General features: G+C 54.7%; 9 protein-coding genes across 9 annotated transcripts; 4 read left to right on the top strand and 5 right to left on the bottom strand.

Annotated features, from left to right (window-relative positions):
• Window positions 1-1,367: 1,367 nt before the first annotated feature.
• On the top strand, window positions 1,368-5,901 carry BO66DRAFT_41159 (GTPase-activating protein BUD2). The gene is made up of 2 exons (XM_025649298.1): window positions 1,368-4,436; window positions 4,491-5,901. Exons 1-2 carry the CDS (start codon window positions 1,616-1,618, stop codon window positions 5,450-5,452), a joined length of 3,783 nt encoding a protein of 1,260 aa, XP_025506063.1. The 5' UTR covers window positions 1,368-1,615; the 3' UTR covers window positions 5,453-5,901.
• An 855-nt stretch (window positions 5,902-6,756) lies between these two features.
• On the bottom strand, window positions 6,757-8,367 carry BO66DRAFT_469949 (uncharacterized protein; the record flags this gene model as incomplete). Its single annotated transcript, XM_025652752.1, has 4 exons — window positions 7,775-8,367; window positions 7,459-7,721; window positions 7,366-7,403; window positions 6,757-7,320 (listed from the first exon to the last, which is right to left on the bottom strand). The coding sequence occupies exons 1-4, from the start codon at window positions 8,356-8,358 to the stop codon at window positions 6,757-6,759; spliced, it is 1,449 nt and encodes a 482-aa protein (XP_025506062.1). The 5' UTR covers window positions 8,359-8,367.
• Window positions 8,368-9,064: 697 nt separating this feature from the next.
• Window positions 9,065-11,035, top strand: BO66DRAFT_447471 (putative MFS multidrug transporter; the record flags this gene model as incomplete). The annotated part of the gene is made up of 4 exons (XM_025651706.1): window positions 9,065-9,184; window positions 9,251-10,151; window positions 10,223-10,680; window positions 10,745-11,035. 4 exons carry the CDS (start codon window positions 9,065-9,067, stop codon window positions 10,889-10,891), a joined length of 1,626 nt encoding a protein of 541 aa, XP_025506061.1. The 3' UTR covers window positions 10,892-11,035.
• Window positions 11,036-11,105: 70 nt separating this feature from the next.
• Window positions 11,106-12,804, bottom strand: BO66DRAFT_447468 (MFS general substrate transporter; the record flags this gene model as incomplete). The annotated part of the gene is made up of 4 exons (XM_025651705.1): window positions 11,106-11,483; window positions 11,562-12,327; window positions 12,406-12,611; window positions 12,673-12,804. 4 exons carry the CDS (start codon window positions 12,802-12,804, stop codon window positions 11,106-11,108), a joined length of 1,482 nt encoding a protein of 493 aa, XP_025506060.1.
• A 503-nt stretch (window positions 12,805-13,307) lies between these two features.
• Window positions 13,308-14,788, top strand: BO66DRAFT_370315 (uncharacterized protein; the record flags this gene model as incomplete). The annotated part of the gene is made up of 1 exon (XM_025645409.1): window positions 13,308-14,788. The coding sequence occupies one exon, from the start codon at window positions 13,311-13,313 to the stop codon at window positions 14,667-14,669; it is 1,359 nt and encodes a 452-aa protein (XP_025506059.1). The 3' UTR covers window positions 14,670-14,788.
• Window positions 14,789-14,981: 193 nt separating this feature from the next.
• Window positions 14,982-17,396, bottom strand: BO66DRAFT_447466 (uncharacterized protein; the record flags this gene model as incomplete). The annotated part of the gene is made up of 5 exons (XM_025651704.1): window positions 14,982-15,954; window positions 16,006-16,176; window positions 16,241-16,827; window positions 16,881-17,160; window positions 17,224-17,396. 5 exons carry the CDS (start codon window positions 17,394-17,396, stop codon window positions 14,982-14,984), a joined length of 2,184 nt encoding a protein of 727 aa, XP_025506058.1.
• Window positions 17,397-17,781: 385 nt separating this feature from the next.
• Window positions 17,782-19,891, bottom strand: BO66DRAFT_345822 (WD domain protein). The gene is made up of 3 exons (XM_025644564.1): window positions 19,241-19,891; window positions 18,287-19,178; window positions 17,782-18,215 (listed from the first exon to the last, which is right to left on the bottom strand). Exons 1-3 carry the CDS (start codon window positions 19,788-19,790, stop codon window positions 17,996-17,998), a joined length of 1,662 nt encoding a protein of 553 aa, XP_025506057.1. The 5' UTR covers window positions 19,791-19,891; the 3' UTR covers window positions 17,782-17,995.
• A 280-nt stretch (window positions 19,892-20,171) lies between these two features.
• BO66DRAFT_318491 (uncharacterized protein) lies at window positions 20,172-22,037 on the top strand (the record flags this gene model as incomplete). The annotated part of the gene is made up of 4 exons (XM_025643605.1): window positions 20,172-20,267; window positions 20,319-20,912; window positions 20,991-21,221; window positions 21,423-22,037. The coding sequence occupies 4 exons, from the start codon at window positions 20,172-20,174 to the stop codon at window positions 22,035-22,037; spliced, it is 1,536 nt and encodes a 511-aa protein (XP_025506056.1).
• On the bottom strand, window positions 21,839-23,272 carry BO66DRAFT_345816 (uncharacterized protein). The gene is made up of 2 exons (XM_025644563.1): window positions 22,658-23,272; window positions 21,839-22,542 (listed from the first exon to the last, which is right to left on the bottom strand). The coding sequence occupies exons 1-2, from the start codon at window positions 23,228-23,230 to the stop codon at window positions 22,210-22,212; spliced, it is 906 nt and encodes a 301-aa protein (XP_025506055.1). The 5' UTR covers window positions 23,231-23,272; the 3' UTR covers window positions 21,839-22,209.
• Window positions 23,273-24,053: the final 781 nt, after the last annotated feature.

Raw genomic sequence — 24,053 nt, 5'->3', positions numbered from 1 at the left:
TCCTTTTTTCCCTCGATAGCGTTTGGATGCGACGCTGGGATGATCGGGCAGTAGGGAGAATTTCTTTGGTTTGCTTGCTTGCTTGCTTACTGCACGCCGGGGGCCACAGCTCTATCAGCTCTATCTACAGTGCACTTTCTGTCTTCAAGTACTATTGAATGGAGACGAGCAATTGTTCTTTTCCCCCCTCCATTGACCTCGCTTTCCCTGTGATACTTCCTTGAATAGCAATCTCCGGTTATTGTTCATCTGTGCCTTCTTGCTGAGTTGCATCTCTTCTTCCCACGGCTTCACCACCGCCTCCCGCTTTCATTCTTCCTCACTCTCTCACTCTCTCACTCTCTCACTCTCTCACTCTCTCACTTTCTCACTCTCCACAGCCAAGCCAACTCTATCCTCTTCTCCGTTTCTCTCCCTTTTCCTTTCTTTCTCTCTCTCTTGACTCCATTTCGCTTGCTTACCTACAACTTGCCTCCACGGCTTTCCCTTATTTGTTCCTCTTTCCACTTACCTACCTACCGAACCCCCACCTTCACCACTACTCTTACCACAATCAATCACCACCAACACCAGCATTATCGACAGACCAAACCAGCCCAGCCCAGTCCAAATCCCGAATTGTCGTACGAAAATGCATCCACGCTGATGCGGGATCTGCAGCTTTCACCACGCACGTTGCCAGGGTCATTGATTTCCCACTCCCCTCAATTCCCTATCGATTTCCCCCTCCACCCGCAAAATCGCTGTCGCGCCTCCCTCCAATTGACAATTCCATTGAGCAGAGGTCGCGAACAGAACGCCAATCCCACCTTTCAGCGGATGCAGGTGTGTGTTAATTGTTCTATCATTCTTCTCTCCCTCACCTTGAACCCATATGTCCCCAATTTTCCTTTCTCCGTCGACTCCAATGATATCACGCTTCCCGGTGGTTCGAACCAAACCTTTGTGCCGACCGATTCCTTAGTACGAGGAGGAGTACCTTAGAGCTGCTGTCATGACCTAATCCTTTTCAACTGCCTTTTGTCCCTATTGAACTTAGCTTACCTATGGTGGTTATCTTGCAGCGACCCTGTGGGTTGAAACTCGAAGCTTTGAGGATAGGAGTTGGAGCACACTGATTAGCGATTTTCAACCCCTCGACATTTTGTTACGCCTCCTCCCGCCCATCCATTCAACGACTGCCACCGCACCAACGCCAGCACCAGAACTTTCTCCTCTTCCTCTTCCTCCTCCTCCTCCACCACCTCCTCTCACGACCCCTCTCGAGCAATCTCACTGGCCCTTCCTCTATTTGACCCAGAAGCAGTCGATCTGTAACATCCTCATCGCTTGTACTCCCAACGCGCCGGCCTCGACCGAATGTGCGACTCCGCGTCCTTTCCTCATCCCGGACTCCATGCGTTCAGCTAGCGACCCATTGGACGACAAAGGCCCTCAATTGTTGGAGGACGGTTGCGCAGCGTACGTTGGGTGTCAGCGTCCTGCAACGTAACAACCCCGCATCCTCTCATCGTCTCATCGGTTTCTGTGTCTCGGCTCGTCTGTCTGCATCTCCTGTAGCGACCTCGTTTGAGCGCCGCTGCTGCCGGTTCCGTCGTGCGTGGTTGGAAAAAAGATGGAGCCGGAAAGTTCCAACGGGTTCAAACGGAACTCCATCCACGGAATATATAGTCGTCCTGTGGAACGGCGCCCGAGCAAAAAGTCTTCCTCTAAGGACCGGCATGGGATGGTCTATCCAGAGAGTTTCAGAGATAAAGGCATTCGCACAGTGACCCCGGACCCCGAGGCGGGGAATCACTCCCCCTCGTCCGAAGCGGAACATCTGGCTTCAAGTGCGGCCCCCTCTCCTCGCGCTGCCGCCCGTACACGAGCCTCCGATCGCGAAGCCCGTCGCGAATTTTACTCGCGCCATTCGGCCGGTGACGAAGACGAGCCGCCGCTGGAAGTGAAGACCCAACGGGCGCGGTCACGGACCACCAACTTGGACGATCAGCGCAGTGAAATCTCCAGCAATAATCTTTTTAGATCCCGGAATCGTCTGGGCTCCATCAACACCGCAACCTCCCAACCTAGAACCCCCGACGATCAAACGACGTCGATCGGGTTTCCGTCAATACAATCGCCCACTTACCTTAGCCATACCCTTGGTCGGCAGCGATCAAGCAAGCCTCCGGGAAGCTCGAATTTGGTAACGAGCGTGTCGGCCAATCAAACAACATCCCCGCTGTCGAGTACCGATGCATCCAAAATCCTGCAGCTCATGAAAACAACTTGTGGAAGGATGCACGGCATTCTTTCGTTTCGGACTGCATCTACGACCGCTTGGTCGTCGGGCTATTGCGCCATTAATGTTGCCACGGGAAGCTTGATATACCAAGCTAAAGGAGAGCCCGCATTGGCCAAAACACTGATTCCCGATCTTCGTGGCTGTCAGGTTCGCACCTTGGTCGATCCCGAGACCCGTACCAACTATCTCAGTGTATCAACCTTTACTTCTGGTCTAGGGGTGGAGCTGAAACCTCACGTCAGCGAAACATTTGATTCGTGGTTAGCTGCGCTGTTATGCTGGCAGCCGATCCGACCCAAAGGTGTTCAAAATAAGATGACGAAACCACAATCGGTGGTCATCGGTGACCGCCGCCTGGTTGAACGTAGGAGAAACTCGGAGAGCACTGTTCAGAAGGAGGCAGCAATCATCAAGGTGGGTAAAATGCTCCTCTGGGATAGGCCGAGTGCCTCTGGCGTTCGACCATCGTCAGGGCGTCGGGTTTCCACATACAGACAGCAAAGGGCACTTTCTGCGTCTTGGCTACGCGTAAGCTGTACGCTGCAGGAAAACGGCGCTTTCAAGCTATACACGGAGTCAGACATCACTCTGGTCGCTTGCATCCAATTGTCGCAACTCTCCCGCTGTGCAGTACAACAACTGCACTCATCCGTCTTGGAAGATGAATTCTGCATTGCAATATACCCGCAGTATGCAGTACATTCTGCTTCGGGCCTAACGCGCCCAGTATATTTAGCTCTTGAAAGCCGCGTTCTGTTCGAGGTGTGGTTCGTCCTTTTGCGCGCGTTCACGATCCCAGAGCTTTACGGCCCTGAAACGCCAGTAGAGGAAGAGTCTCCGAAGACTCCAGGAACAAGCGAGACAAATGTCGCTTCTACCGTGGACATGTTCCGAATCGAGAGAGTACTTGATGTAAGAGTAACGGAAGCTAAGCTATATCGCTGCAGAACCGCGGAAAAGACTCCCCGCAGTCGAAAGCAGTCCCGGTCTCATAGCAACTCGGCCCCCGCCTCTGCAGTGAGTGATTACTATACCGAAGTTCTCCTGGATGGCGAGATTCGGGCGAAATCTGCTGTCAAATACCGCACAGCAAACCCTTTCTGGCGAGAAGACTTCACTTTCAGTGACCTCCCACCCGTTCTGTCACAAGTCTCCATTCTTGTCAAGACGATCAACTCGACCCAGAAGGATTGGTCACTGATCTCGCATGGCTCTTATGCCCTCGGTCATGATTCGAACTCTCTGCGCGCATTGGATGACGTAGAACTCGCTTCTCATGATGCCACCTTTGGCAGGGTTGACTTGAAACTAGATGACCTACAGCCAGGGGTGGAAACCGAAAAATGGTGGCCAATCCTGGACGACAAAGATCAACCTGTGGGTGAAATGCTCATGAGGGCTCGGATGGAAGAGACTGTTGTGCTCATGTCGCAAGAATACACCCCGATGTCTGAACTTCTTCATTCCTTCACCAATGGTCTCACGATAAATATGGCTCAAGTCATGTCATCCGAACTTAATCAGCTTTCGGAAGCGCTTTTGAACATTTACCAGGTTTCAGGGACGACCGTCGAATGGATATCCGCCCTAGTAGAGGACGAGATCGACGGGGTGCATAAAGAGTCGACCGTAAGCCGACTACGATACACGTCGAGAATCCATTCCAACGACGCACGGGAATCAGCCCAGGACCGGGAAGTCCTCGTCAGAGACCTGGGCCGAACTGCTACTGTGGAAGCAAACCTTCTCTTCCGCGGCAATTCACTTCTGACCAAGGCACTCGATTATCATATGCGTCGACTCGGGAAGGAGTACCTAGAAGAGACGATTGGAGAGCGACTTCGCGAGATTGATGAGACTGATCCAGACTGCGAGGTCGATCCGTCTCGTGTACATCGTTCTGATGACCTCGACCGTAACTGGAGGAATTTGATTGCTCTTAGCAATGGGGTCTGGAAGTCGATTTCGGCCTCGCCCTCCAGATGTCCGGCCGAATTGAGACTCATTTTCCGCCATATCCGGGCGTGCGCGGAGGACCGATACGGTGACTTCCTTCGAACTGTCACGTACAGCAGTGTTTCCGGATTCCTATTCTTGCGATTCTTCTGCCCGGCAATCCTTAACCCGAAGCTCTTTGGATTGCTAAAAGGTATGCGCCCAACTTTTAGTCATGACTGTTTTCACCAGTGCTAATGGCAATTAGATCACCCGCGCCCTCGTGCTCAACGTACTTTAACCCTGATAGCGAAGGCTTTGCAAGGCTTAGCCAATATGACTACTTTTGGCAGTAAAGAGCCTTGGATGGAGCCCATGAACAAGTTCCTGAACACTAACCGGTCCGATTTCAAACAATTCGTGGATTCGATCTGCGCAATTCCTGCTGACCGTCCGGCGCCGATTGTGACTCCCTCTTACGCCACGCCCATTCAGATTCTGGGTCGTTTGCCCCCAACCTCACGCGAAGGGTTCCCCAGTCTACCTTTTCTGATTGATCATGCGCGAAGCTTTGCCAATCTGATAAGCATCTGGCTGGACTCGGCACCGGAGAGGCTGAACGAGTTGGAGGAGGTCGACTCTGCTGTCAGCAAGTTCCATGAGCTAGCCCTCCGGCTCCATCAACGGACAAAGGATTGCATGAGCCGAGCCGAGCAAGCTGAGCGTCCAAGCGGAAACCTAGAAGTCAAATGGGAAGAATTGATTGACTCAATGGAGCGGTCCGCGACCTTCTACGACGACAGTTCTAAGCCCACCAGCCCGACGACGGAGGCGGCCGTGGCGGGATCTACCTCGGTGACGGGCAGTCATCGCAATTCAATCGGCTATTTCACCTCACGGCCGTCCCTCCCGCGTCGATCAACTGATCACCCCCCTGAGGGTGATGAGGATACGCCACCCAGTTCTTCATCTGCGACGTGGGATCAGAGTCGAGTGCCCTTCACAATCCCTCGGTGGGCTGACCCGCGGGATAGTACCGGCAGCTCAAAAAACTCCTCGACATATTCCCTCGACCAGGAGCCGTCCAGATCTAGACGCTCCAGTATCACAAGGGAGACTACAAGCAAATATCGTTTCTTTGACTTTGTCCCCGCCACCTCTCGACGCAAAGCCAAAGATCGAGATCAAGCCCAACAGCAGTCCCGTGAAGAACAACGGAGTGAGACATGAGTATAAAAACGTCTTCATATGCCCGAACATCTACGCTTCGACGTTCATGATGACTATGGCGACCAGGAGCGGCCTGGTTGATATATGGGCTTCCCAACAAAAGCCTTGTGACGCATTCATCCTTACATTGGAGCTGAGCCCCTGTTTTGTGGAGAAACCGACTTTCCAATTCTCGAGGACAAGCCGACAGTGGGATGTGCGAACCTCGACTGAAATGCGAACCATATGGCAGGTGCCAGAATTATTGTTTGTTGTTCATCTTCTCCTTTTCTGTATAACACAAGAGATCGATTCCATTATCGAAAGACCTGCGTCTTCTGGTGTAAATTCTTCTCCTCCCCTCGCCGTTCTCTTGCCTCCATTGATTTTCCTCTCTTAAGCAGCATGTGCCCACGATCTAACGTACTTTCTTCTGTATGGTTGTCTCTTTGTTTCCTCCTGGAAAGCATTTTGTTCTGGTGTTGATACCCTGCTCCAATTGGGGTTGTTTTTGCGTCATTTGGTCCCTGGACGTGTGAACAGCCCACTGGATGGATATATTGGATCTCTTGAGGAATTGGGATGCCTCGAACGTGAGAGATGACCGACCCCACCCTTTGTTCTTCTCTTTTCTTTGGCCCCCTCTACATCTTCTCCTTGTGTAAATAGCGTCTTTTCTTCTCACCAGATTGGTCTGGGTATAGATGACACGACTACTCCATTAACTTGTTCGATACCGACTATTGGCTTTGTTTTCTGGAGTATGCGTAACCTACGAAATTACTCTGGAACTCCACCCCTCCCCTTTGGAGAAGTGGAAGTGACTGTCATACTGTCCACTCACAGGTCAGTTGGCCTGATTCTCGGGAGATCGAGTTGTCTCTCCAGTCATATCCGATAGCATGCGTAAAGTAATCATCTAGATACCTGTTCGGCATCGATGTACCCGAAAATGCCGGTCTCGCCTGTAAGCCCGGATGGAGCGCGGAAGGTCACCCGACGGCCCTCGTGAGGTTGAATTCAGGGAGGATCGGGATCGCCGTCTCTGAATGCTTATTAGTGTGAATACCCCTTCCATATCGCCTGAACTTCGTCTTCAATATTATTTAATCACAATGGTGGAGCATTAGGGTGGGCACCGTCAGGAACAAGATCAACGACCCTTGAGGAAGTACTGTTAAGGAGGGACTGGCAGTACCAAGGCAAGGAAGAACCAGGCACAGGTCCATGTCGGCAGCCTCAGATAGAAGAACGCGACGCTTTCAGCGCCCAACGCCTTCCATCGCTCCGCAGCGATGAACAGGGGCACGAAAGTTACATCGCGTTCAAGGCAAGTAGGCTAGATCTACGGCGAACGGCTGCTCCACCGGTAGCCCGATCCAGGTCAAATCGTGCAACATCTGCTGCCATACGGTCGCATCCCAATCTTCGGCCACCGCCGCCGCGAACCCTGGGGCTCGAGGGTGATCGTCGGGTGTTGGTTGCGGTGAGATAGGAGCGTTCTCAGCGTGCTGGGTAGATGGTGTTCTAGTATCTCCTCGATCTGGTGTGGAATGGGGCCGTGCCCGACTGCTCTCCAACCATGAGAGCATGGATCCGATCACTGCACGGCAATTATCCCAAACGTCATCGTTCCGGGACATTGTCTCCATCTTCTGCATAGCCGCCAGGCCGAGGTTGTGGATGTCTTTGGGACGGACGTCGACTGCCTTGCCTTTCGTCGCGGCATCCGAGAGTAGGCTCAGCTTCGATAAGACCAGCAGGCCGTACCAGATGGATGTGTAGCTGAACATGGGGAGGTTGGGGGTGACTGAAGCCGGCGATGCGAGGAATACTGTCACGGTGTTGAACGCGGAACGCGCGATGGTCAGGAGTTGCTGTTTCTCATACTGGCGAGGGTCATCCTTTTACTGCCGCAGGGCGTGTCCGAGAACAATGGCCGGCATTGCATTGAGCTCCAAGCGCAGGGCCCCTATTGAGGTGAGAAAATGGCGAAGCTATGCCTTTCAGTCGCGAGCGGGACATACAGGTATTACATTGTGTTTTCTGCACGAGAAGGTGCTCGATCCGATTCTCAAGTATGTCCATAGACTGGGACAGTTCGTCCGTGCCCATCGCATGGATAGGGTCTTCGACCTCCAGCTCCGATCGCCGAGCAAGCGATTGGATCTCAATTAGTGCTTTGAGAGACTGGTCCGTGGGATACTCCGCCCTTTGCCCTAAGCTGTGGGCACAGTAGTCGACCCAGTCCGTGTGTTTCATGATGAGCTGTCGCCGGAATATCGAGGCCCTGGTTCTGTCAGTCAATGTCTCTGGACTGCATATCATATTCACAGCTCGTACTTGGAACATAGATAATAGCACCCTAAGAAGGCACGCTGTCCGTCAGGGGTCAGATAGAGCGCTTGAGCTTTGTGTGGTTCCTCCGCCTCTTTTTCTTCGGGATAGTGGCGCTGCATTCTGAAGTTGTCGCATGTATCCAGTCCCAAGTCCACAACGATGGCCATCGCCACCTGCAAAAGCATGTACACCTGGGTATGGTAAGCGCGCCAGTGATAGTGATACCATGCGATATGGACCAGTAACCCCCGGAATAGATCCATGTCCCTCTCCATGTTCATGACTATGCGGGTCGAGATCACAGCTCGTGCTTCGAGCTCTAGTCTTTGCTGTAGATCGGGTCTATGCTCGAGACAAGCTGTTATTATGCACAGGAGAAGGAATGGAGACTGCTTGCCCAGTTCGACAAAGCTCGCTTCGGGTACAATGACGAATGGAAACAGGGGCATCAATTCTGTGCGGAACTTCGAGAGTAGCTCTTCGCCTTCAGTGATACTGAGAAGTCCCCGGGTGATTAGGTTGTGGAGCGGCTCGGGTATAGAGCTTGGGTGTGACGAAGTATTACTGATTGTAGAAGGGGATGACATTTCTGTTATAGATGCCAGTCCCGTTCTCGGGTCCTAGTCGAACCCGTTGAGATAGTCTTCTTTTTAGGTCCATGTCTCGGAAAGGGCTACCTTGTCAGTATGTAACTGAGCAACAAGTGTGTCGACCTGTTGCTGAATGATCGCAATGCGGCTGTTCCTGGAGTCAGGGAGAGAAAGGTTACCCATCAGTCTACCCCAAACACAAGGGTACAGTATATGGCTATGAGCTAACCTGATGCTTGCATTGCTGCGCGAGCTGTCTGGAGAAGCACAGTGTCGGTCGAGTCTCGCACACCGTTGACACCGTCCACTCTCAACGGGCACGCATTTCACTTTCAATTGAATGCATCGTACGCAGGCATGCCGCCTCGAGGGCGCTTGCGGAGGCATTTCTCTTTGTACTAGACAATAGCTCCGGTCTCAAGGCAACTGATTGAGGGACAGTAAGTTGACAAGCCGGAGGTAGAGAGAGTACGGAGATCAACACGGCGCGGGGTCGGAGTCGGCCTCGGAGCCAACCACAAAGCCGGGACCGGTCTCGGTCTACTAGGGGGCTATACCAACAGATTACCCGATTCGGTAATTGTTGGTATGATCCATCCAGGACCTGGACTTCGAAATCAGAAACAGCATAAAGCTGTGTCCTCATTGCCATGGACCACCCAATATAGTCTTCACAAATATATCGATCAATTATAGCTGGAAGATGTCTACAAGTCCTCCTGACGCAGCACAGCCAATCTGCCCCGTGAAGCTGTATAGCCTCTTGGCCGGGATCATGATAGCCACGTTCCTAATATCATTGGATGTCTCCATCATCGCTACTGTAAGTTCACCCTCAGTTCTTTTGTATTTCTTTGCCCTTCTTGAAACTCAAACTTACCTGTCAAAGGCCATCCCCTCAATATCAACCCAATTCCATGCTACAACAGACATCGGCTGGTACGGAGCGACCTATCCGCTCACGATGTGCGCTCTTCAACCTCTCAGCGGCAAGCTCTCCTCATTACTATCGCTGCGATGGACCTACCTCGCATTCTACGTCATATTCCTGCTCGGATCCCTGATCTGCGGCGTGGCCAACAGCTCCAGGATTTTCATCATCGGACGAGCCGTCGCGGGGGCCGGAGGCTCGGGGGTAGTATCGGGTGGCCTCTCGGTGATTGCAATGATCACCACCCCGCAGCAGCGTCCACTGTTCACGGGGCTAATTACCTCTCTTTACGCCCTGGGAACTGTAGTCGCCCCGATCATCGGCGGCGCGCTGACTGAGCATAGTACGTGGAGGTGGTGCTTTCTCCTCAACCTGCCCGCAGGAGCCGTGACGGTGGTGGCGTTGCTCTTATTCTTCCATCCCCCTGCCCCTTCCAACAATGGGGGTGTTTATCGCGCATCCCTTCTAAAGCAGCTCGACCTTCTCGGATGCGCGCTCTTCATACCTTCCATCATCATGATCATGCTGGCCCTGCAATGGGGCGGCAGCGAATACGCCTGGGGCTCGGCGACGGTGCTCGGACTCTTCGTCGGCTTCGCAGTCACGATGACAATCTTTGTCGTCTGGGAGTGCCACATGAAGGAGCAAGCCATGATCCCCATCGTGCTGTTGCGGGGCAGGTCGACCATGCTCAGTCTTGCCTTTGCGTTTGTGTTCATGGGGTCATTCGTCATCCCGGTGTATTTTCTACCCGAATGGTTCCAGATCGTCCAGGCCGCGAGCCCCATGCGCAGTGGCGTCATGCTTCTGCCGTCGGTGTGCACCCAGGTGCTTGGATCCCTCGTCTCCGGAATCCTAGGTAAGTCAAGCTTAGGGCATGCTCTCCCCGTTTTCCCAGCAAATCCACAACTAACGCCGGAATCCCCATAGCCAAGCACCTCACCTACTACAACCCGTGGCTCTTCATCGGCTCCGCCTTCCTCTGCATCGCCAACGGGCTGTACACAACCTTCACTGTCTCCTCAGGACCCGCCGCATGGATCGGGTACCAGATCTTCCAGGGCCTGGGCTGTGGCGTTGCCGCCCAGATCCCTTTGCTGATGGTGCAGCTGGCACTGAAGGATCGGCCGCGCGACGTTCCTGTTGCGATCGCCACGGTTCTTTTCACGCAGTACTTTGGGAGTGCGGTGGTGCAGAGCATCGGGGGAACCATTTTTCAGACTGAACTGAGAAAGCAGCTGCGGGATCGGGCTTCGTTAGGGTATACGCAGGTGGAGATGCTGCTTGAGGCTGGGACCCGCGGGATGCGCGAGGTGGCTACCCAGGCGTTTCCGGATCGGTTGGCTGAGGTGGTTGTTGCGTATGACAAGGCTATTACTACTGTGTTTGTGAGTTGATTCTCTGGGCTTTGTGAGGCGTGTGCGCGCTACGCTGACGGTGCTTGGTCACTAGTATCTTCCCGTAGCTGGGAGCGCTCTGGCGTTTATACTAGCCGGCGGGATCCCATGGGTCAATACTCGCTCGGCGCAGGGAAATGGTGACTTGCTTTGTGCAGAGCGAAGTGAGAAATCTCAGTCGGATGAGCACGTTACTGTGTGAGGAACTAGCTTGCTGCGCGTGGTCATTGGGTATGCAACACTGACTCTAGAGGTTCTGGCGGTATCAATGGTAACATTAATGCAAAATGCAAAAGATGGCCAGGAATGGGAAGGGTATACTCTTGAAGGAGGGTGATATATTGACCCAGATAGATTATATAACTAATACTAATGCAAACCAATGGGAAAGGGAACCTCGATCATTTGGGTCAATCCTATAGTGCGTACCGGAACTCCTTGTCCTGCTTGTCAGTCAGGTCATTGCTGGGTAAACCATTCTCATCGAGTTCGATGTGCGGATCAGTCCCCTGCAGCTCCGAAGACCTCATCTGCGCGTCACGCTTGCGGTTGTCGGCCGCACATAGAAAGCGGTAGACGATGACGGCCACGAAGAGGAGACACCATGTCACAATGGAAGTGATCACGCCCTCGGTATACCGTGGCTTGTGCGTCCACAGCTGTGGTGAGCCGATGCAGCCCGCCGAGTAGCCTATGAAGAACATGGTGTTCACGATCGCCCGTTTGGTGTTGCCCTTCACATTTGAGGCGGAGAGGGAGAGAAGTATAGACATCGATGCTGTAATGCACGAGGACTAGACAGGGTCAGCATTGGTTTTAATTTCCAGAGCCATCGTACCAAGGCCCCGCAAGTATTGTGCATGTAAACTCACCACCCAAGCAGCAACGATGAGCCCCCACTCCGCCGCCACGTCAAGCTTCATCAAGAACACCGTCCCCACCAGTGGCGGGATGATCAGCAGCAGAACCACCAGACTCCGCTGCCGCGGAAACCAGTACACCAGCGCCGTCCCCACCCAAAGCAAAGCGACCTGCACGGCCCCGGAGGGGGCCGTGTAGAGCATCGTCTCCAGCTTGCTATAGCCAATCGATTCGATGACCAGCGACGCAAAGGTCAAGACGGGGGACTGCATGGTGACCAGCACGCCGAACCAGAATACGGCCCAGGCCTTGGGGTCCAGCAGGGCCTCGCGCAGCTGCGGCAGGGCGAAGGACGTCTTGTCGCCGCCCTCGCGATCCTCGGCCATGCGCAGCGATAACACCGTCTTTTCGCGCGCGGTCAGAAACCAGGCGTCCTTGGGCCCGCTGGGCATCAGCACGAAGAACCCGATCCCCGCCGCCACGGTGAGCGCGCCGCAGAGCAGGAACAGCACCCGCCAGGGGGCGATTGCCAACGAGGAACTGTTCTTGCCGATGCCGTACATCAGCAGACAACCAATCACTTGGGCGACGCCGTTCATGGTGATCCAGAGCGCCGTCCGCACCGTGTGCTCCCTTTTCCGGTACCAGGTCCCCGTGATGGTCACGAATGCCGGGGAGACGGCCCCCTCGCTGAAGCCGAGGAGGAACCGGACTGTCGCGAAGCCGGCAAAGTTTCTCGGGACGGCCAGGCACATGCAGATGATTCCCCATATGATACTGTCATGGAAATTGGGGTACCCATCAGCTCGACTTGTTTTGTGTCTGCTGGTCGCTCTGAGGATGGGGGAAACGTACACGGTTGCTCCCACGAACTTGGTCAATGGGAGCCGACTCATCAGATAAATGAAGGGATATTCCGCGACAAGCTGGCCGACATAGAAGATCGAGCTGGACCATGAGTATTGTGAGTTCGTTAGATTCAGATCTTCGATCAGGCCGAACACGGCCGCATAGCTCAGACTCTGCTTGTCGAGGTATTGCAGGAAGAATACGAAGCACATCTGCGATGATGAGCACTATCAGCTTCGTGCATCTTTGTTGAATCCTAGTTGGAAAACTCACGAATGGCAGAACGACCATGTCAATCTTGCGTAGCACTGCCTTTTCTTCTTCCGCGGTATACGTATCTGATCCCACCGCGACAACCTCGCTACTCCTGCGAGTGCCCTGGTCCTTTTTCTCTGGGTCGTTCATTGTTGGAGGAGGAGAGGAGTGAGCTTATGTGTCTTGGGCAGTTGAAAGGAAGCAATATGGAGACATTTGGCTTGGCTGAGAATAGGACTGGTGTTGAGTATACAGCCTGTTTGCTGGTCGACTCGGATCCCACAACACAAAGTAGGATTCACCAGGTATGATATATGGCCGGCATCACACCCCAGATTTCTCAATTGACCAATCAGAAATCCTTATCTTTCCAAGTTCAAGTTCTAGTATGAAAGTTGTTCAATAAACGACGTTGATAAGGGTGACCAGCGATACGAAGGAATGAATGATGGGTGAGGGTCATCGATCCGATGCCAACTCGGCAATCTGCAATCTGCAAGGCCAACTTCCCGACAAGGACAAGGTCATCCATCCATCTGCAATGCGACGACCATCACCAACCATATTTCAGCCATCTTTCCTAGAGAGTCTTCTTGATTTCTTCCCCCCCCCCCCCCCCTTGACTTGATCAACTGAGTGAACACATAATACTCATCATGCCTTATCACCCACCAGTTCCAGGCTCCGACATCAAGCCTTGGGCCCGCGCAGCCCCGCGGGGGTATCTCTTCACCAACGCCAACATCGTGGATGTACAGGAAGGTCGTATCCTAGAGAATGCCAACCTCATTACCCGCCACGGGAAAATTGAACTCGTCTCTGCAGCTTCTCCTTCGCCCGAGGCTTCCTTTCCTTCCGACCTGAAAGTCATCGACTGCAAAGGCCGCTATCTATGCCCGGGCCTCTTCGACGCCCACGTCCACCTGTGCGCCGTCCCGGGCTACAAAGACCTCTCCAAAGCGTTCGGGAACTCAGACCACGCATCCCTACTGCGGCAGCCCTTCGTAGCAGCCCAGATGCTGCACCGCGGCTTCACGAGCGTCCGCGACTGCGGAGGCGCCCAGCTAGCACTGAAGGAAGCCATCGACGACGGGGTCTTCCCGGGGCCCCGACTCTTCATCTCGGGCCACGCCCTCTCCCAGTTCGGCGGCCACGGCGACCTGCGGGGCCCGCACGACCAGACCGAATGCTGCGGCGGCCTGCACCGCAACAACCACCTGGGCCGGCTCTGCAACGGCGTGCCGGAATGCATGTCCGCCGTCCGCGAGGAGATCCGGTGTGGCGCCGACTTCATCAAGATCATGGGCTCCGGGGGCGTCGCCTCCCCGACGGACAAGCTCGAGCACCTGCAATTCACCAGCGCCGAGCTCGAAGCCATGGTGGAGTGCGCGGACAACGCGGGCACGTTCGTCACCGCGCACGCCTACACCGTCAAGGCCATCCGGCACTGCATCGACCACGGCGTCCGGGGCATCGAGCACGGGAACTTCGTCGACCCGCCCACGGCCCGGCTGATGGCCGAGCGCGGCGTCTACCTCACCCCGACCCTGATCGCGTACGCGCAGATGGCCTCCGACCAGTGGCAGGGCTACCTGCCGCCCGAGTCGCAGGCGAAGAACGCGCAGGTGCTGCAGTCCGGGCTGCAGGCCCTGAAGATTGCGGCGGAGGCGGGCGTCACGATGTGCTACGGGTCCGATCTGCTGGGGCCGTTGGGATCGGCCCAGACGCAGGAGTTCGCCTTGCGCGCGCAGGTGCTTTCCCCGCTGGAGATCCTGCGCAGTGCGACGGTCCATCCCGCGCAGATGATGGGTTGCGGGGATGTGATCGGGCAGATCAAGGAGGGCTTTCGCGCGGATGTGGTCTTCCTGAACCAAAATCCGCTCGAGGATGTGACGGTCTTTGATCGGCCGGAGGAGCATGTGCTCGGGGTGATGAAGGATGGCCGCGTGTGTAAGAGTCGCTGGAGCGCGCTGGCGGAGGATGCGGAGATTCCGGTTCGTGTTCAATATAACTGACTTATGGGAGTAGAGGTAAGGAATTTATTTTTGATCCTCCCAGTGAATGAGCCTTTCTGGGGGTCTGGCTTTTCCCAATAATACTGGTCTTGTGGTTACAGTGTAAGAAGCTCTTTGTGTGTTGAGTGATTAGCTCAAATGCATGCGTGAGTTCCTAACAAGGAAAGCGCGAGACGGCTGTGACTGCTTCAAGTGGGCATCTACAAAGAGCGTGATAGGAGTAAGGCGTGGCTGTGACTTCTCCGACTAAATGCCATTAATGTAATATGCAAGTGACTTCTACAAATCTTGGTTAAATGATGATAAGTACGATCATTCCATTTGACCCATCAGACCCGAGAAATCCAGAGCATCGCCTAGAGCATCTAGTCCAGTTAGCCCCATCAAGAACGACTGTTCATCGTTGTGTAGGCCGGAGAAAACGTCATTTGGCAAAAACGGATAAGAAGATCTCGAAGACGTATTCGAATAAACCTCAGGAATGGATGATGCCTCTGGGATGTGTTGCTCCATCGGTGTTTGCCAGGTGGCCGGTGCTGCCAACCATGACTCCGCATACCGGTCTTCACTATCTCCTCTCGAAGGGATTTCTTCTCGTGGCCCAATTCCACAACATTCACGACTTCTGGGGTCTTCTTGTACGGCGAACCACTCCAGCCACTGGTTGTAGCCCAAATGCGCATCCAGGTTTGGAGCCCCTCGAGACATGGCATGATTGTCACGTTGTTGCAACTTGCTCGCAGCTTCATTTGTGATCGATTGCACCGCTTCAACAAAGCTCACACCCAATTTGGCGGTCATATTCCCCGTGGCCATCTTCCGCAGACAGTTGAATCCCAGCTCCACCCGACTATCGTACCCCGAGTCGCGTTCCAAGATCCCTGAGACCAGGGTAACGATAGTTGCGATGCTGCAGCCCTGGAAATCGGTGAACGAGAACCTGGTGATGACTCGATGTCGCGTCAGGCTCTCGAAGAGGCGTAGAATTTTTCTCGCGGCTTTTGTGCAGTCATTGGCCAGGCTCTTGACCTTGTCGCTGATCTCCAGTGCGTCGCAATCAGCGGGCGGTTTCAACTTGGTCCTAGCCAAAGTCACTAAGGCGACCTTGCCCATCGTGATCATTGCATAGTAGTAGTTCAGGTAAAGATGGGCTATGGCTCGATACTTCCAGCTGCTTGGAGGGATCTGGTCGAGTTTCAGGTTGGGGGGAAGTGATCGCTTCCATGCTTTGAGGTCATCTTTCCATGTCGATTGGGATATATCTGCTGAGCTGGGTGATCCATCACTAGAGTATGTCAGTATAGTTGTCTTCCTCATGTGAGGGAATGTAGCATACGCAGGACCGGCGATTTCGTCAAGTATTCTGACCAAGCGAACGTAAGCCAGCTGGCAGTCGAGGTTCTCGAACGATTGAGCTCGGTCAAAGACGGCGTTCTGAGACGGGCATGGCGCCGTAATTATTCGAGTATCAATTGAGCGAGGCCGGTTCAGCTTTACAGTGGTACAACTTTGACCGACTTAGCAGAAATGCCAGTGGAGAGAGGGAGGGCCTTGGAGCACGAGCCACGCACCGTTCCAGCGCATAAATAGACCACCAAAGACGACATCTCACTTCTATATCTCGCTCGGTCATGGACAGATCTTCTGAGTTGAGATGCAGATCGCATGCTAGAGCTTTTCGTAATGCCAGTCCCAGATAAACGTAGGATGTCCCAATCGCACTTGCAGGCATGAAATAAACTCCCAGGACAAATGGGGCTTGAACGGATCTCAAGCATGAGCGTTCGATGATATCCGGTATGAGGGTCTTAGCATGAACCGCAAATCTATGTCCGAGATCTACATTCTCTTTGGGTAGTAGGCTAGGCTCGAATCCTTCGGGCTTCTCCAGCGGTGTCCACTGACTTCCCAGAGCGAAGGTGGCCATGGCAAGGCAGACGAAGGCTGAATCAAATCTCAAAGATGAGCCTGAGTTCGTATAGAACTCATCAAAGTCGGCGAGCATCTGAGCTTGATCGAAATAGAAAAAAACATCGGTGGCGTGCTTCATGAAGACGTGGAGCAGGAAGTCGGCCACTGGACGGGGAGGGAACGCATCGATGGCTGCTTGTAATCTTGATAGTTCGGAGGGATGCAGCCCTTTTGGTTGAATCATTCTCTTGAAACAATCAGTCACACAGATATCCGCTGCGTTGCAGCGTGGGATCATACCGCCTGCATCGCGACCATCTCCCGTTCTTCCGGAGCATGATGGGGGCCGAGCGAGAACGCTTCTCGAAGCCGAGATAGAAAATTGGGCCACAAAACTCGCTTCGACTGATCTGCAATGACGTGTGTTGATAGACCCTGCGACAGAACAGAGGCTGGGGATAAAAGTTCGGAGTGATCAACCGCTGCATGATCTGGCAACCGTCTTGTAGAATCGATGGCTGCGCTCGGGGATTGCGCTGGGACTTGGGTAAGCGACGATTCAGTCCCTGGCGAGTCTCCTCTAGCAGTTAGCAGTCAGTCGCGTAGCCCAGATTCGATGAGAGAAAATAATTAGGTTTCATACTTCTCGAATTTACAATCTAAATTCCTGAGTGTACATCGCTGACATTTGTGGTGTGCATCCATACGAGGGCTGCCCCTTGCTGGGATGCACTTGCTTTTCCTTCTCTTGCATAGAGTGCACCTGTCAGTCCTTGTCAGTATGCAATCGATTGGTAAAGCGTGTACAATGACCATTGGCTCTCACGCTCGTGGTGCTCTCTTTCGATCCACATCTGCAACGCGCCGCCGTCTTCTCCGCCTATCTGCAGTACTAGTCAAATCCATGGTCATTAGAGCCCTGAGCAGTTAGGACGCGGCAATCTGACACTCAGATGACGACTTCAATCAAACTCATCGAGACTTCTAGATTCCTAGGCATCTGCGGACGTGCACAGAGATGAGTGAGTCGGCAATCTGTCCCGGACAAAGTACATACAGACATCCGACCCGCGCCTCCGCTTATCTTCTCCGCATTTCGGTGCGGGGGTTTGCCGACGCGATTGATAGCCGTTGATAACCTTACCAGTCAGCTTTCAGTTCGCTAGAGTATTGATTTTGTACTTGTGGAAAGTATTGGAAAGTGCAATTGAGAATGCTCTTCACGAGCCTATCTACTGGAAGCCACTGACTGCCCTGCCAAAGCTTAGTCCCGCTTACAAAATCCGGATATGCTAACACGGCTATTTACAGATCTACAGTACATCCAACAAGAGCCGCCGCCGCCAACGTAAAAACCAGAATCACCTCAGAAAGAGACACGCTTCTCTTCGTCTGAATCATTTCACATCACTCTACTACATCCACAAGCAGATCTTCCCGCTTGCCGTACCGCCCGCCACCCAGTTCTTACTCCGATGGAAGACCGCCACCGCGGGGACAGCCGTGATGCCCTCGCCGCCGAGCTGAGCCAGTTGATCCCCGGAGGCGCTGTAGACATCGACAAAGCGGTTCATGTTGCCAATGCAGAAGCGCTGGATGGGGGACTGGGGGTTCTGCTGCCACTGGGGGCGAAGGCTTGGGATATTGTCAGCATTTGGGTCCTTCCAGCGATAGTGAGGGTATTGTTTGTTTTTGGGGAAACATACATGGTCACCCATCGTCCCGTCTGGCAGTTGTGCCTGACGACCGTCTGGGGCTTCAACTCGTCTTCGGAGAGTGTGTGGCCTTTGTCCCACGTGTTGATTCCCCTGAGGCCGCTGAGGTCGTAGATCTTGATGGTGTCGTCGTACGAGGAAGTGGCAATTTGACCGGCACTGTTGAATGCAGCATGCGACACGGAGAGTCGACTGTAGTGCTCGCCGACGGGAACCCAAGAGGGCTGCTCGTCGTCATCTTCTTGTACCTGGCGTCGGGTGGACCGCCCAGCAGCTTTGGTGGGGGCTTGCAGCATGCGGAGATCCCAGAGGCGCATGGACCGATCGAGCGAGGCAGTTGCAAAGTAATGGGGTCGCGCGGGGTAGAGGGAGAACCCTCCGATCTTCTTCTCGGCGAGACGCCAGGTGGTCACGGACTGCGGTTTCGAGCGCTCGAGACGCGTGTCGTAGCGCCCAAATTCACCGTCGAGGGTTGTCCAGTAGAGGACGTGCGGGTCGTCGGCGGCCATATCAAGGCCCGAGATGGGTACATCGTCGGAGGTGGATTCGGGAGCGTATTGCTCGACGCTGGTGGACTTCTCGAGGTCGGTCGCGCGGATGCTGCTGTCGTAGCTGGCGGTGTAGATGCGGGTTGGGGTGGAAGGGTGGATGTAGATGGAGCTGATGGTGCGAGTGTGCGGTTTGAGGGTGGTGAAGCTGGGGTCGGGGTCCTCATCGTCCTCGTCCTCGTCGCCGGACTCCTCGGCCTTGATCGCGTTGTTCCGTTCTTGCGATGCGTCAAGGATGCCGATGTGGCCCAATTTGTCGCCAGCAAAGAGAAGCGGCTTCGTCTCAGTGGGGTGGAAGGCCATAGTGTAAATTCTTTCCGGGGTGAGTTTGATGCCTGTTGTGGACGTTGTGATTAGTATAGAAGTCTCAAAATTTGGGGAGTGAGGGTAAACGGACGGTTGGGCTCCCATGCATCCCACAGCTTCAATCCGCTCATCTCCTCCCTCAATGCTTTTAGGTCTTTATCCGTCGTCTGCTCGATATCATCCTCGTCAAACGTGCGCTGGTACGGCATCGCTACGCCCTTGGTGACCACATCCACCCCGATCAAACTATCCCCCGCCAGCTTCTGCCCGTACACCACCATCTCATTGAACGAGAAGGCGTCCGACTTGCGCACGCGCTTCGCCCGCTCCGCCGCCTGCAGCGCCGCATCCACCTCCTCCGCTTTCCGCTTCGCAACCTCGCTCTCCGCCGCGATGCCCCTCAGTCGCGACGACATCCGGCGCGGCACCGGCGACGCCTCCTCCTGTTTGACGCGCTTCACGGGCGTTTTCTTCTTCGCGCGAGCGGACTGATCCCGCGATGAAGGGGTCCTGGAAGGCTGCATCTTAGGCGGGAAGAGCCCCGAGGACTGCGCCTCCAGGGAGAGCTTCTTGAGGAGCGCATCGCGTTCGGCGATGTTGGCCAGACGCTGCTTTTCGAAGTCGGAAATCTCCTCGCCCATTGTTTCTTTAAGAATGGTACTTTTAGGTATCGATGATTAATGAAGGACAGATCAAAGGCTAGAAAATCAGACAAGAGGAGATAAGACGGGGTGAGTGGCACACGTAAGAAAGAAGCTTTGAAGAGGGAAAAGAGTGAGTGAGTGGGACTGCGATGCATTTGCTGGAGAAAGCGGCGCGTCTGGGCCCGCCGCGTGGGCACGTGACTTTAATTGACCGGGCGGCGGCAAATGGCAAAAGTGAAATAATTTCAATTCCTCCGCGGAAGTTTATTCCATAGAATTTTTGGTCCGCAAGCCTGGGGGTTCTTATTTTCGCCTTCTGATTCTCTCCCACCACCACCTTTTGCATTCGTGTTATATACACACTGCAGGAAGAGCATGATGAGTGCTCGCAACGCTCGCGCCTGGCTGGCCCTGGCCCGAGCAACTCGCAACTCCTCCGTTCCATTCCTCTATCAGACTCGCACGCTCGCCGCGGTGCCCAAATTGCGATATCAGCACCGGCAGCTCCAGCGTCAACAGATTCAGTCAATGTTAATGTCAACCGAGGCGCAACAACAACAGCAGTCACAGGAACAATCACAGGAACAAAATGACAACACAGAATACTCCAAACCTGACCCTTCAGCACAAGAAAGCACACCACCAGCACCCCGGCCCGGACGCCGCAGCTTCCTCAAGCGCAAGGCCGCCTCTGTATCCTCCATCGCTGCCCCAGCGCAATCATCCTTAAATCGACCCAAACCCCCTCCCCGCGCCTTGACGATGATGACAAACAGCGAGAAACAAGCCTTTGGCGAGATGCTCGAGGCCCTTGGCGCCGGAGCCAATCTCAAGCCCAATAGCGCGTTACCCACATTGTCCGCATGGCCACCGCCGCCGCCCCAACCCTCAGCGCCTGGCGTTGCTTTCCCGGATTCATCCTCTCCCTCCGAAACCGAACAACAATACGAAACTAAATTTCAACCTCCCGCCGCCAACGAACCCACCGAAGACGAACTCCACGAAATGTCACAGATCTCCGCCATCTTCGAGTCCGTCCTCCAGGATCTGAAGGAGCGCAAGGCTCGGCAGCAGCGGCAAGAACAGCAAAAGTTGGAGAAGCGGGGCCAATCTTCCCTGGTGACCCCGTACTCGACCTCGTACCATGCCGGGGGTGACGACCCGGCGGCGTTGCCGGCGAGTTCCTCGCTGACGGAGTTCATCGAGTTGCGGCTGAAGAGAGGGGATTTCATCAACGCGCAGCTGACGGACTGGCTCACGCGGAACCTTGTCTCGACGGAGCGGGCGGTGGAGGCGGTGGTGCTGCGCGAGAGCCATGTGATCGAGACGGCGCTGCTGAGGGCGGTCAAGGAGGAGCATGGGGACAGGAGGCTCTGGGATGCTTGTCGCGAGATGGTCTTTCCGCTCGTTCGTGTTTTGGAGACGGATGTGGGGATGCAGCATTCCGACACGAACGCGGACGAGACGGAGATGCTCAAGGATGAATCTGACGACATGTTCTTCGCGCCGGAGGAACCAGCGGAGGTGGAAGATGATCCTTGGGGCGCTGAGGTGGAGGTGGAGTATGAGGAGGTCAGTGAGCCGCAGGAGACTGAGACTTCGACGGCCGCGAACGGGGAAGGACAGCAGGAGGGAGAGGCAGCGACAATCAATGAGGAGGACATCGAGCTTCAAGGGGAGAGTGCGTACAAATTGATTCTCCCCGAGGGCGTGCCCGTCTCCTCGGTCGTCGCCGAACTATACCCCAAGATGCTCCTGGCCGCCTTCCGCCTGCTGAACCTGTACTGCCCGGCGTCGCCGCTGATCGGCCAGTTCCGGTCCACCATCCGCCTGATGGGCCCCACGTCCGCCGTGCTGGGCGGCTCGACCGGGCTCTACAACGAGCTGATCTACTTCTACTGGCGCGGGTGCCAGGACCTGCCGGCCGTGGTCGCCCTCATGCAGGAGATGGACGTCACCGGCGTGGAGCCGGACGCCCGCACGGTGCGAATCCTGGGCTCGATCGCCACCCAGCGCACGCGCGATCTCAAGGCGCACTGGAAGCGGAATATCGGATCGCTCCCTCGGCCGCGGAACCCGGGAGAGAAAGTGCGCGTCGGCCGCGAGACGTGGTGGGATCTGGCGCCGAACCGCAAGGCCATCCGGGCCCTGTACGACGACGACGGGTGGGTCGCCAAGGTGAAAGCGCGGGTCGAAGAGCTGAGGCGCCGAGAGCAGATGAACAAGACCCAACGACGAACCTAGCAGCGTCAAGGGTCATGCATAGAAAGAGTTCGGAAATATCCCCTATCGTGTATAATATCTTGTAAATCACATATCCAAACCCCAGAACAGTATACAAGCGGCGAATTCTGTCGATGAACAAGATCTAAAAAGATAATTAAATATGATACCAGACTCCCCTGTTTTCTCTTTCTTAAATCTTCAACCCCCAACTCCGTCCCAAACCCACCGCCGTCGACCCCATGAATCCCAGGCACTCCCTCACCCCCGTGAGCTTATCCCCGACAGCGCGGGCATCCGCCCACCGACGCGCCACGAACTCCTCCGTCTCGCGCAGCCCGGCACTCGTGTCGCGGGTCATCACGAAATCCGAGGCCGCGTACACCGCCGCCACCGCCATGCGCTTCGAGTACCACGAGGCGTCGACGGACTTGTCACCCGCCAGGTTGAGGATATCGTCCGCCAGGGCGTGCAGTTCCGAAAGGGAGAGGGGGATGTTTTCTCCGAGGGACATGACGGCCAATGCCTGGTTTCGCAGAATAGAATGTGTTAGCATCGTTGTTGTTGTTCCTTTGCGCGTGTGTGTGTGCGTGGTTGCTCTCTGGCTGGGAGTTCAAGGGGGGTGTGGGGGGGAAACTCACATCCTGCCATTGATCCTTGACCTCGGCGTTCATGCGCAAGCGCTCCATCAACAGGATCTGGATCTTGTCGTCGACGGAGAGCACGGGGCCGGCCGAAAACAGGCCGTCGGATTCGACCTTGGAGCGCAGGAGGCCGCGGCGGCTGGCGAGCCAGAAGAGGATCAGGTCGAATTCGCCGCGGGGGAGGAGCTGCACGGAGACATCCAGGAAACCGGCGTCGCGGGCACCCAGGGTGAGGGCGTTGCGGGAGAAGCCGTGCGTGGGGACGTGGTGGAGGGCGGCGGAGAGGATGGTGGTTTGCGAGTTGGTGTAGTCGTGGGGTTGGGTGGGGTGGTGGTCGGAGTGGTAGGTGCGCGTGGTGGGAGACAGACGGTTGGGGCGGGATGGGGTTGTTCGAGAGGTGACTGTGAGGTTGTTTTGTCGGGGGGTGGTGGTGGTGGTGGTGTGGATTTGCGATTGGGGCTTGGGCTGGCGGAGATGGGTTCGGGGAGCGAGGGGGAGGGCGGCGCGCGGGGAGGAGGCGTGGGAGAGTCCTCTCCGGGTGAGGGTGAGGAGGGAGGTTGGTCGGATCATGGTTCAGGGAGGTGTTTTCTATGGTTGTAAAGGAGAGGGTTGAAGGGAGTTGGAGGAGAAGGTAGAGAAGGAGAGATTTGCGGTGCTGATGGGGGTTGAAAGAAAGTCGGGATGTCGGCGGGAGGAATTTGTTAAGCGGTGGCCTGAGCGGAGCCAAGATTGCCTGCAGTGCCAGACTCGCTGGTGCCGGGGTGAACCACTGAAATGGTTTAACTGCAGTGGGATTGGTCTGTGGTTGATGTTGACCATGTGGGTGCATTTGGAAATACTCGGATTGAATTGTTGACTTTATTGTTCGTATTAGTGTCTGGTACTAGAGCTGGATTATGCTATTAAGAAGTAGTCAGAATGCCTCCTACGCAGACAGTAAAGTACAGTACTTCGTCCAACACCTACTAGAGGAAAGTCAGGAAAATATGTAGACGGTAATCAATAAAGTCAATGCTCCACTACCTAAATACATAGACTCAGTCCCAGAATCTTATGAATATTCATCTCGTAGATTGTTGGTCCAGGTAACTAGTTCTGCGGTACCTGAAGATCTCCCCCCCTCAATGACCATTGGCAGTGGTTGGTTCTACTATAATCGGGATTTTTGTTGTAGTGGAGCTAACAGTCTTTCAATAACAACCATTGTTAAATAGTTAGATCTGATCGATCTGACTGATCTCTTCTTCTACGGAGTAGTGATCCTGTTTATGCACTGGTAGTAAGGGTAGTGTCCAGTCACGAAGGGACTAGTTTATAGATCATTCTCGCAGTCATTACTGTCGAAACTAACGGACTATTTCAGACTACTTCCGACTAGCGATGTCCCTTTCAT

The sequence above is a fragment of the Aspergillus aculeatinus genome (genome assembly GCF_003184765.1).
Source record: "Aspergillus aculeatinus CBS 121060 unplaced genomic scaffold BO66scaffold_13, whole genome shotgun sequence".
Classification (NCBI taxonomy): domain Eukaryota; kingdom Fungi; phylum Ascomycota; class Eurotiomycetes; order Eurotiales; family Aspergillaceae; genus Aspergillus; species Aspergillus aculeatinus.
Note: the sequence above shows the minus strand (reverse complement) of the source record. Positions and strands in the feature narration are given on the sequence as shown.